Below are 12,433 nucleotides of genomic sequence, written 5' to 3' on the forward strand. Positions count from 1 at the left end.
ATTTTTTATTATCTCTGAGTTCTAATTATGTGAAATGCAGGTAACGTAGTAAAATTAAAGTTCTGCAGACTTTTCCAGCTCTCTTGATCTTTAACACTGCCACTGTGCTGGTGATCGAATCTACTGGCTAGAAAAATGTTCAGTGTGAAGGATTTAGAGTCTTTCATCAGCAAAGCAAGCACATCTTTGGAAATAAAGTTTGGTAAGGCTCACAAGCACCCTTTGCATGCATGCTGCGCCTAGCGCCTCCCTCCAAACTCAACAATCATATTTCTGTTGCAGTTCGCAGTGAAGCTGACATCTTTGACGACAGTTTGGCCTTTGCACCCGTGTTCACCCACCAAGTGTTTGGAGAGAATGAGGCCATATTTGGATACAAGGATCTCAAAGTCAAGCTCTATCACACACCCGACACACTGAGCACTTATATCGGACTGAAGTATACCAGCCAATCGGATTCACCAAAACCAGACAATGTTGTAAAAATCCTGTCAGAATACATTCCCGAAGGTGAGTGAGTCGTACAAGTTTCATGATCATTAGCTGTCTCATTTCTTAGGGTTCTGCACAAACTTGGACGAGTACATTAGGAGGATAACTGTGCCGTCGTCGTTCAAACCTTTTGGAGAATTGCTGCACGTTTACAACCAAAATGATGCTACGTATGAAGTATACAAGGTTAGTGAGTTCATTGTGCAGTACTATAAATGTAGCTTCCCACAATAACTATACTGCAGTCGTCCAAACACAGTCTATAATGTTCTGCGATTATTTGTAAGCATTTTCCTTAACTAACGCTTCACTCTCTATACCTCTACATGTGTACACACCCCGCCCCCGCCCCACCACACACTGTTATACATACACACACACACACACATACACACACACACACACACACACACACACACACACACACACACCTCCACCCTTCACACAAAACATACACACAACTCACACACCCCTACCCTTCACCCCTCCACACACTGCATACACACCCCACCCTTCACCCCTCCAAACACTGCATACACACACACACCCTTCAACCCTCCACACACTGCATACACACACCCCACCCTTCACCCCTCCAAACACTGCATACACCCCCCCCCCCCCTTCACCCCACCAAACACTGCATACACCCCCCCCCCTTCACCCCTCCACACACTGCATACACACACCCCCTTCACCCCTCCACACACTGCATACACACACCCCCTTCACCCCTCCACACACTGCATACACACCCCACCCTTCACCCCTTCACCCCACCACACACTGCATACAGACCCCACCCTTCACCCCACCACACACTGCATACACACACCCCCACCCTTCACCCCTTCACCCCACCACACACTGCATACACACACCCCACCCTTCACCTCCACACACTGCATACACACCCCACCCTTCACCCCTCCACACACTGCATACACACCCCCACCCTTCACCCCTCCACACACTGCATACACACCCCCACCCTTCATTACACACCCCACCCACCCTACAACCTCCACAGACGAACATAGAGTGCCCGGGGTTCCGTGAGTATCACGAGAGACTACAGACGTTCCTCCTCTGGTTTGTGGACGCCTCCTCATTCATCGATGTGGACGATGAGAAGTGGAATTTCTACCTCATGTGAGCCACTACTGCAGAACATGTGTAGGATCATATATTATAGCCAGGACAGAGTTGCAATAAATTATTGTATACAATCCGCTTGTTGGTTGATGTTTACACAACCAACCGGAAGCAAGAGTACAAATTGAGACAGTGAATGATAGCTGAAATACTACCGTATAGCGCGAAATTTTCGAGGGGCTTAATTTTCGTGGATTTCGTGGGTTAGCAATCCTACACGAAAATTAAGTCCACGAAAATTGTTCTTTACCTGCTATAACGTGCAAGATTTAAAGGCGTGGCTTCCGGTAAGCAGTCATTCCGCGAACATTGTGCAACGAAATGGCTTTTAGAGGCCAATCCACGAAATATAAGTGCCTCGAAAATTTCGCGCTATACGGTATCTCAATACATGTAGCTGTATTAGGATTTCTACTGGATCTAACTAAATTCTCACACATTATTCTCGATCTGTCTCCTCAGTTTTGAGAAGCATACACAGTGCGGCAGCACCTGCTATTCTATTGTGGGCTACACTACGGTGTACGATTTCTATGCCTACCCTGACAAAGTACGCCCACGCATCAGTCAGATGTTGGTCCTGCCCCCGTTCCAGAGAAAAGGTCACGGAGGTCAGTCATGAGATTTACCTGTATGCATGACATAATCTGTTTGTATCTATGTATGTATATCTGTAGCTACGTATTGGCAGTTTTCAGGTCTGTAAAAATATATACATGTAGTATGAAGCGGCCAGTGTACAGAAGTTTGAACCGCAGCTCTCTAGATTGCATACATGTATGCAGTATTGATCGTACTGCCATTATTTTATCCTCACAGCCAAGCTCCTCCAGACAGTTTACGATAACTTGACCCCTGACCCCCGAGTGTTGGACGTGACAGTGGAGGACCCGTCAGACGAGTTCACAGCTCTCAGGGACGTGGTAGACATCCGTAATGGCCTGGGGTTAGAGGCACTCCGCCCTCCTCTCGTTCATCAGGAGTTCAGCAAGGATACTGAGAGGGTGTGCCGGGAAAGGCTTAAGCTGAACAGGGTGAGACTTACAGTACTGTACAGTAGAAGCTTGTGTAACCTGTACAAAGGTGTACGTGTATCAATGTGTACAGTGCATCCAGCTTAGAGAGTAGATTATCACAAATTTGTGAGTAGCTGTACTTAAATGTAAATATCTTTCGATTGGAACATTTCTAAGAAATGGTGCTGATACCAATGTGTAGGTGAATAACCACAAACCTGTTGTTCTATTAATCACCACAAACCCACCACCTTATGTTTCCATGGAAACATTTTTAGGTATGTTGTAGCTTGGTCATTCACCTACACATTGGTATCAGCACCATTTATTAGAAATGTTCTGATCGAAGATATTTACATTTAAGTACAGCTACTCACAAATTTGTGGTAATCTACTCTCTAAGCTGGATGCACTAAGAAGCTCGTAGTGCATGTACATGTATATAATTATGGTAACTTTCTCGTGCTTGCTGCTATTGTATTCAGTTGCATATGCACAATCTTGGCTGCTAGTGGATTTTTAGGACATTCATACAATGTCATGTACTGGTCAATTTATCTATTGTGTACTTCTCTATGTACCCAATCAGAAACAAGCTCGTCGTGTGTACGAGATCCTGAGGCTCAAGGCGACAGACCGTAGCAATGCAGAGGAGTACAAGGCGTACCGACTGAGTGTCAAGAATAGGATGAACGGACCCTATCAGGTGAGAGTGTTGCTTATAATACTCTTGAATCTAGGGATGAGCCTTATAAATCAAGCATGTGTATGGTATGGGTTTATGGATACCGTATAGTGCATAGAAATGTATGCGTGATACAAACTAATGCTATTTTTGCGAGTGCCTATCATAAATTTGCTTGCGTAAAGATACTTCTAGCACTCTGGTATTCATAACCCCACCAAGTCCCAATAATTATTATTGGACAGTCGAAAATTACTGCCAAAACGTCAAAAAGCTAGCCTTCATTTTGGTCATGCAGAATCGATAGATTTTGACTTGTCATGTATATATGCACCATGTGATGGACCTCCCTTAGCAGCTGCATGCATGTCTTAATTCAATCTTTAATTTGTTAGGATAAGCACATATATAATTGGCCGAGTAATTATTAATCAACCGTTGCCGAGGTCGAGGGCAGGCGATGTAAATATTCAAATCTGTCCTTGTAGAGAGAACAGAAAGATATGAAGAGGGTGCAGGATTTTGTAGATCCCACAGAGCTGGCCCTGACACACCCCCAAGTGTCACATGAGGATCACATGACCCAGTTACATCAAGACTACAAGGCACTGGAGGGGGAATATTTGAACGTTATTGAAAAGCTAGCCTCACACACTCGATAACCACCCACTAGTTACTTTATATGCATACTGTTGTACAAATACCACATGTCTAGCTATAATTATTAATTTGATCATTTGTACACACCCATGCACCCAACAATTTCATCAACCATTATACATGTAAATAATTTATTAATAATTTTGAGCATAATAATTATTGTGACACTCCTATTTATATAATAATTATAACATAACTATTGTGTTTAAATACACGTATAATAAATCTAAACGTGCACTATAAAGGTTACTAAAAGTGCCAACAGGTTCTACACTTTTCTTGAATTCTTGTTCCTTGTTGATTTCTTTGCCTTCTTTCCCTTTGCGACCTGAGACTTGTTTCTGATCGTTCCTCGCTTCTTGCTGGATGTCTGCATATACAAAACAACATTTCAAGTTATAATCAAACTACACTCGGCTAGTGTGTGATCATACACCAACGTTCAATGCTACTATATATAGTACTCTGGGAAAAGAGCCATGGGACAAGTGTGGCTATTATAATACGTTTAGGCCTTAGATAAGAGGGTGTTACATGCATGTATAAGCAACAGTAAGTGAAAATGACACTGAACGCACAATAATACTGTACAATATTACCTTTTTGGGATAGAATCGTCGCTTAGTTTTAACTGCTCTTAGTTGTTTCTGCAGCTTATCCCGATTCTCCAAGTCTTTAACCCTGTAAGAGCCGATACAAGGATCACAATATATCCCTTATCAGGGTTCTATCCAGTGAAGAGGAAGCTTCTCCCCCAAACACTTCAGCCCCCCCCCCCCCCCTCCCCCCCATCCACTAGTCAGCAAATCCTTAAAGAGATGGTCTACCGTCCATTCTGACAAACTAAAATAACTTTTCTTAGGGGAAGACCCCCGGACCTCCTTTACTTAATTCCCCCCCCAACCATTAATCCGAGATAGAACCCTGCAGGTGGGTATCACTTCACATACCTGTAGATCCTAACGAGCCAATGTTCACTTGTGTATGCCTCCTCTAAGTGGTGTAATTTAATGTTCTTGTTTCCGATCTCCACATTTCGTGTTCTGTCATAACCACTAGGAGAGTTGAACCCTGACTGTATGCAGTGAACGCGGTGAATGAGTCTTAAGTCATAAGGGACGCAAAAATAGCTATAATTATAATAATAGAGGAATAATTATTTATAAGTAAGTTCCTGGGTCAATGGCAGCGTAAGTAATAAGCTACAAAATACAGCAATGCCCGGTAAACAAACTTTATTTAGTTATACTATAATGAGCTTTTTAACCATGTTAACTACTGTAGTCGTTAACGGATAGGGAAAGTGAGACAGCTATAGTGGTGAGATCTTACTTGAACGTCTCCAAATCTGAAATAGGCCAGTTTGTACATAAGGCAGTTGAGGAGGGTGGGTGAACCAGCTGCATCCACTCGGAACTCGCCCTGGGGCGTGAAGTAGTTGGACTCCTATAGGAGGGTAATGTGCATGAATGGGGGGGGGGGCAGCATATAAAGAAACGCTGTGGCTTAAAAACTCAAGTGACATTTGGTCTCTATGCTAACCCACTAGCATAGTTATACTGTTGCTTTTATAGCCGTGGGCCAGTTGCTAGGTCATTGCTAAGGTACGCCCACTCTCATCACGTCTTTAATAAGCCATATGTTCCTGACCCACTATGGATGGATCAAAACTTGAAAAGTGCTCAAAATTTACGTACAAGCATATTTCATATGGCACTCCTCCGAATTACAACATATCATGTTCCAACAATATCATGTTCCAACAGAAATGTAATCTCACATTAATTGCTATTACTCAATTGCAAATTTAAACCCCTGCCTGAGTTGGCCTACAGTAAGGGTATTTTTTAGGAGGACATATAATTATTGTCTTCCCCAATACAAGTGTACAAACTTACAACAACCATTAAAGATGATACACTTAACAAGATGATACGTGCACGAGTAAGCGTGCCTGAACATAATTTATAATGCTATATAATCTCAGAACATGTATCTGGGATACCCTCCGTGCAATGAGTAATTGACACTGATCCACGTACAACCAAAGAAGGCTCAGGCTCAGAATGTGGAATGCACGTACTTTAATTATCACTCAAACCACAAAACAGAACAAAAAGCTGAAAGCACACCACATGTACATTAGTAACTGAGATACGGACAAATAAATGCACGAGACTTGTACTACGTACTCATGACATACTTAAATGTATGCATACAGAACAACTAATATGTACGCCAAGTGTTGATTTCAATAGATACACAACTAACACTTCAAGTTTTGGGTGCTATGTACGTACATGCAAGTTCCCCTTTCTATACATGCATGTATAAAGTGACCGGCCCACCTTAATGTCTTGAGGGTGTTCCCCCTCAGCTATCCGCACCATCCACAAGAACTTGTTGATGTCGTCACCAGAGTAACCAATCATCCCTCCGAATATCACCAGCACGTAGTCCACTCCCAACATTCTCATAATCGGGTACGCCTTGTCCTCAGTGGAGGACATGGCTTTGCCGACCAAGGCTATGTGGCTATTGTTCCAAGTGTTGTTGTCCACCAGTGTAGTCCTGTTTGCCATGCCTACGGGGACAAACAAGTCAGTAACAGCTAGTACTGACAATAAACTATAAGTTTCTTTTCAGAAGGAGATGGTATTATAATGACCAGTTGTGAGCTAGTACACATGCATGTACATGTATCTATAGGATGATGATATCTACAGCTCTTAATGTTGGTAGGTAAGAGTGGGAGATATTGGAAAGAAAGGGGGAGAGTGGAGGATACCTGTTGACGTGTGCAATACAGTATTGATCAGTACCTGCGATCTGGTATCCATAATCCCACCAAGACATGACCGAGGCGTCGTCAGGAGTGTTCTGTCGAAGCCAGAAGTAAGCCTCACGGAAATCATCAAGAATGTTACGAGACCTGCAGTGTAGAGTTAATTAATGATGGCCAAATCTCAATGTATAATTGCAAAATACACAAAAGCGCAAGTTCATATAATCATATACACATGACGATTTTTGCATGCAAATGGGGGGTTTAGGACCCAACAGCAAACAGTGACCTATATACAAACACATATCACATACATGTACACAGTGGGCCTACTGTCCATGTATATGTAGAAACTATGGGAATTATACATAATTATACACAATTATACTATCACATGACTGCCTCATTCTGATTAAATAATGATGCAAGCACCATCACATGACTCACCCGTCCGGATTGGAGGAGGCCAACACAACGGAGGGGCTGGAGTAGGCGTTGCTAGTGACCCAGGTGCAGTGGACCGCAAACAGCACCAAGAACATCATCAGGAGGAGGATCACTATGGAGCCAATGTTCGTAGAGTTTGCAAACTCACTCGTCTGGTGGGCGGGGTCAATAGAGGCTTTAGACGCGGTGTCCTTTTGTTTGGATTTGGAGTGTTTTGACTGTGTGTTTGTGTGTGGGAGGGGGGGGGCTAAAGGCGTGTACCATGCCATACAGTACAAAACAAAACAATGCATATACTTAATGAATACTATAACCGTGGCCGCCCACGCACCTCGGCAATTACAAAATGTACATGTAGGCTAACCAAGTTTCAGTCTTAGTTCAAACTAAGGGGTGTGTAAGGTGGGGCTGCTTAAAAGTAACTTACTTTGTCATAAATAACTTTTCCCTCAGTCTTGTCCAATTTCCCCTTCTTCTTTCGTTCTTTTACTGCCTTTCCTTGCCCCTCCTCCCCGGCAGCACTTTCGAGACTCTCTTTTGAACTCTTCTCCTCCTCTGACGATCGCTTGCCATTTTCTAAAAAGCACAGACAAACACCTCACTGACTTTTAATATTTACTGCTGTTAATCATGGCTCCCATTAATTGTGTTAATTAGTTGTATAAGATATATGCATGTACAAGATAGACAAGAAGGTTAATATACGTATACCAAATCCTCGAAAACTTGTGAATTGTTCAAAATAAATACGTTTATTTTGAGGATCAGTGTGGCGCTATACGGTATGTACCTTAAACAAGTAGTGAGATACTGTAACTAAGAGAGATTCATTGAAGATAATGGGAATAGAACTTGGTTAATGCAATAATTGCCGAGATGTTGTTAAAGCATTACAACGGGGGCACATTAACCACTATTGTAAAAGGTGATCATTACCAATTAATCAACCAAGAAATAGCCAAGCAACTACATGTACATGTACACGTAGATGTATAATACCATTAATTGTCTCACCATCTTTGTTCTGAGAGAAAACAGGCTTCATGTAGTTGTCGAGAGTATGTGAGATGGTAATGGACGCCAGAATGACGACAATAGGTGTGAGGGTGAGCATTAGTCGAACCATCACTCCAGCAAAGTACACCGCTGTCACAGCGTACAGCACCACTGTACGGAGGTGTGTGTGTGTGTGTGTATGACAATTATGCAATCATTAATACGTATAGCTTGTATACTTATAAGCACTTAGCAAATACAATCAAGTGAGTCAGTCTAAGCTCTAAGCATACCTAGAATTCAAGATTGCACACAATCAAAAGAAAAACACTTATAAAAGAAGGAGGATGACAATCCATACAACACTGCATAGAATCACGTACATGTACGTGTATGTATTACAGAGCAGCACTACTCACGGAAGACCCTCTCGTCAGTGAGGTGTTTCATGACGATCCAGATACCGGCCGGGAACATGCACACCAGTATGTGGAGGTCAAAAAAGAAGGAGGTCCAAGTGGTGGGTTGATGCTCAGACACACTTGCAATGATCGGGATGTGGATCTTGGCGTACCTGTGTGTCCCGGGGGGGGGGGTAATTGTAATGTACAACGTAGCTCACTTAGGGAGAAACGGATGGGATATGCATTCTCCAGATACAACCATTTGCAGTAATTAGTTTACATAAGTACAACGATCTGCATATTATAGTGTACACTTGTATGTACATGTACATGTACTACATGTGTTTCACGTGGAAATTACAACTGTATATTATTTTGCAATCCAATTTAGGCAACTACAAGTACTGGAGTATATTCCCATGACAACAAGACTCACCCAGTGTCCCACAGCGAGTAGAACCTCCCACTCCACGGAGCAACATAGCCAAAGTATGTCAGAGCCACCACACCCACAAACACCAGCCCAGCACTGGTTGTCACGGCACCAAAAAACAACCTCCGAAATTGTTTCCCTGTCAACTTTGAGTTCAGGTACACCAGAAAACCATAGGCATTGAGGAGGGCGAACACACCAGCTGCCGGCATGTGCTCACTCGTTCTGATTGGTTGAAACCCAACAAACGGGACTTGCATGGACATAATCAGTCCCAGGAGGTAAAACGTGGTGTAGGCAACGTAGATCCTATGAAAGATAGCATCGTTCATAATTGGGCTATAGCTTTGATAAGGGAAATGTACTAAAAACAAAAAGAACACATAACTGCATAGCTATAGTGCATGTACAAGTACTTGACTAAATGTACAGAAATAACATAAAAAGATCACTACAAGCACCTGCACAGATGTAAGGCAGGTAACATACTTACAGTGTACAAAAGGTTGATATTGTATAGGGAAACCCCCACTTTGTACATTGCAATACAGCAGAGTGGAGTGTCACCTGTATGAGAAGCGTCCCATGAGCAGCAAGACAAACACATGCAGGGGAACCAGACAGATGATGAACACATAGCCTCCCCATGCAGACACCTAGGGGGGTGACAAAACAAGATGCATGTAGCAATAGTACGAAAATGCAAAGATGCACAAAATACACACAACTACAGTAGAACCTCGATTATCCAGCCCTCGATTATCCGGAACCTCGATTATCCGGCTTGGCAGTTTTCTTGTTATCAGATCAGAAAATGGGCGTGTCCCTCAAACGCGCATGCGCGTTGCAGCTGTTACCATGGAGACATGCCTGCTTATCTTCTGCGCATGCGCAGACAACCATGCGGCACTGCTGTTTATCAATAAAGTGGGTGGATCAAGGCGTGGTTTATCTATTCGATTATCCGGCATATTCACTTATCCGGCCTGCTTCTGGAACCAAGATGTCCGGATAATCGAGGTTCTACTGTACATGTACATAACAACAAATTCTGTCATGCTTATTACTATATATACTCACTGTTAACAGGGTTTCAAGGCGAAAATTAAATGCGCGAAAACCTTAATTCTAATGGTATTTTCGCGAAAGTTTATTCCCTCGAAATATGCCGGCTATACGAAAGGTATACCCAATTATATAGACCACACCCCTATATAGGGAAGTATAAACATAACATAATTATGACAGTTTTACATTTGCAAATGAGATTTTTCTACAGAATAAGGGGAATTTAACCCCCCCCCCACTAGATGAAACTCAGGTACTAATCCACAAACGCAGTATTAACATTTTTTTACTAACCATGTAGAAGTACGACAGAGCAGCAGCTGTTGCCCACATGACTGAGCCAGTTTTGACAGACTTGAGCCACAAAAAATATGTGAAGAGTAGAGCGAATATGGCGATGCCCTCGTTGTCATAAGAACCAGCCACGGAGCGAGAAATATAGCCAGGTACAATAGCCATGCAACAAGCAGCCAATAAACCAGCTCTGGAGTTCCACACCTCACGAGTGAGGAGGAAGGCAGCCACTGCCGTCAGTCCACTGTGTGAGTGTGTATCAAAAGGGGCCGGGGTGATTAGCAAAATATGGATACAGCTCAACGTTGGGCTCCTTTTACCAGGCTGTGCGTGTAGCAGCTACATGCATGTTCAGCCTGGTAAAAGGATCGAAATCATTCCCAAAGTTATGTACATGTATGTGCAGAGAAAGGGTTTATGTGGCTGCATACACAATGTAAATAAGTTCAATGTATACAGCTCCGAGCAGATACAGAATATAAATCCCTATACTATACACAATCATACAGAATTCACAAACATTTATTGTGTAGAATGAAAAATAGAATGCTGCGACAGGGTTTCATTTTTTTGCGGAGTCTTTAGTAAGGTTGTAAAATGGTTAACATTATACAAAGCTTTGTTCTTCTGTAAATTAGATCAAGAGTTGTATAGTGCTCATGGTAGTCAGAGGAGGTACGACATCCGTGGTGTCATCCGCATGTCTTTAACACACACATTCCTTAGGTCAAAGTTCGGAATGTGTGTGTTAAAGACATGCAGATGACACGCGGATGTCGTACCTCCTCTGCATGGTAGTAGTATAATTACAAGATGCAGTGGGTACCTAAAGACAGGTGCCAGGAACACACACACATCTCTGATGTGCACTGAGATGTTGAGACCGTTCATAACCGAGTGGATGAAGCCGGAGGTAACCATGAGCCCGGGGTACACCTGCAAAAGAAACAACAGTGTGGTGAGAGTCAATCAACACATAGTTGGTTTCAATATGTATTGAAACCAACTATCATGAAAACTGAAATACATAATTGGGACTGTTATTATAACAGCTTGTAAACAACCCGTAAGCAAATCATACCCTAACCTTAACCCTGACCTAATACACTCGCAGTGTACTGTGTAGTCGATGTAATTATAGCGTCAGAACAATTATATTATGTATTTTGCGTGACTATTACGTAATTGAATTTATATTTATGGTGCTACATACATGCATCGTGTATACTGGCGAAATAGAGTGGTACTGTATGTAATACATGTAACATCAACTATAGTAATTAACTGACAATTGGCTTCGTAAAAAAACGCACACTACATGTTACATGCACATGCTACTTTCTGTGACATTCTAATAATTATCGACACAACAGCTCCACCCACCGTCCCACCCACGATCCTGCCGAGGGGATACCAAGATCTGTCATCAAACCAGTTGAGGAAGTTGTAGTACCCGTTCATGGCCATGTAGTGAGTTGCTCGATAGTTGAACCTAAAAACAGTGTTCATAAACATGAACATACTCGCTTAAGAACATCAGTGTAGCTATAAAGTATTAAGGACTCAGAGCACATACGAGTTATAAGATGCACACCTTGTTACGTATTCTATATGAACGGAAGTGTGTGCATTCTTACCATGGATCAAACTCGTGGATAATGGACTCAAATCGAATGACTGCAAACAACCGACTGGAGAATGCCACTATGCAGGCCAATACCAGGATCACCACAGTCAGCAACGACTGAGTACCAGTGACTACATCTATACTCCTCTGTTTAGACTCCTCCAGCAGTTGGCCACCTTTCTTTAGAGGCTTGGTTACTGCTTTAGGAGCTTGCTGCTCCACAAGGGCTTCCGAAACGGCTACTGGCACTGGTTCTGCTATATCTTCCATTTTTATGTAGGAGATCAAAGTCCATGTGAAGTTGTTGCAGTTGAGGCTTGCTTTCCACACGTGGAAAAGCGAAGGCAACAAAAAAAAAAGGGAAATTTTAG

General features: G+C 42.7%; 2 protein-coding genes across 2 annotated transcripts; one reads left to right on the forward strand and one right to left on the reverse strand.

Moving 5' to 3' along the window:
- Window positions 1–67: 67 nt before the first annotated feature.
- On the forward strand, window positions 68–4,173 carry LOC135344616 (histone acetyltransferase type B catalytic subunit-like). The gene is made up of 8 exons (XM_064541869.1): window positions 68–202; window positions 283–510; window positions 560–678; window positions 1,523–1,644; window positions 2,110–2,258; window positions 2,467–2,681; window positions 3,253–3,369; window positions 3,837–4,173. The coding sequence occupies exons 1-8, from the start codon at window positions 136–138 to the stop codon at window positions 4,008–4,010; spliced, it is 1,191 nt and encodes a 396-aa protein (XP_064397939.1). The 5' UTR covers window positions 68–135; the 3' UTR covers window positions 4,011–4,173.
- LOC135344574 (dolichyl-diphosphooligosaccharide--protein glycosyltransferase subunit STT3B-like) lies at window positions 4,123–12,403 on the reverse strand. Its single transcript, XM_064541805.1, has 16 exons — window positions 12,073–12,403; window positions 11,819–11,927; window positions 11,262–11,371; window positions 10,436–10,679; window positions 9,641–9,729; window positions 9,077–9,382; window positions 8,656–8,810; window positions 8,255–8,407; window positions 7,668–7,816; window positions 7,241–7,458; window positions 6,831–6,940; window positions 6,357–6,592; window positions 5,341–5,454; window positions 4,959–5,083; window positions 4,608–4,689; window positions 4,123–4,378 (listed from the first exon to the last, which is right to left on the reverse strand). The coding sequence occupies exons 1-16, from the start codon at window positions 12,330–12,332 to the stop codon at window positions 4,277–4,279; spliced, it is 2,562 nt and encodes an 853-aa protein (XP_064397875.1). The 5' UTR covers window positions 12,333–12,403; the 3' UTR covers window positions 4,123–4,276.
- Between the last annotated feature and the right edge of the window lie 30 nt (window positions 12,404–12,433).

This window comes from Halichondria panicea, chromosome 11 (assembly GCF_963675165.1).
Source record: "Halichondria panicea chromosome 11, odHalPani1.1, whole genome shotgun sequence".
NCBI lineage: Eukaryota > Metazoa > Porifera > Demospongiae > Suberitida > Halichondriidae > Halichondria > Halichondria panicea.

What these genes read in the sequence shown, in the direction of transcription:
- LOC135344616 (XM_064541869.1), top strand. Translation starts at nt 136, where the DNA reads ATGTTCAGTGTGAAGGATTTAGAGTCTTTCATCAGCAAAGCAAGCACA. An exon ending in CTACGTATGAAGTATACAAG is followed by an intron (nt 679 to 1,522) that starts GTTAGTGAGTTC and finishes CAACCTCCACAG; the next exon opens with ACGAACATAGAGTGCCCGGG. An exon ending in AAGTGGAATTTCTACCTCAT is followed by an intron (nt 1,645 to 2,109) that starts GTGAGCCACTAC and finishes CTGTCTCCTCAG; the next exon opens with TTTTGAGAAGCATACACAGT.
- LOC135344574 (XM_064541805.1), bottom strand. Translation starts at nt 12,332, where the DNA reads ATGGAAGATATAGCAGAACCAGTGCCAGTAGCCGTTTCGGAAGCCCTT. An exon ending in TACTCGCTGTGGGACACTGG is followed by an intron (nt 8,811 to 9,076) that starts GTGAGTCTTGTT and finishes CGGGACACACAG; the next exon opens with GTACGCCAAGATCCACATCC. An exon ending in GACGATTCTATCCCAAAAAG is followed by an intron (nt 4,379 to 4,607) that starts GTAATATTGTAC and finishes TTGTATATGCAG; the next exon opens with ACATCCAGCAAGAAGCGAGG.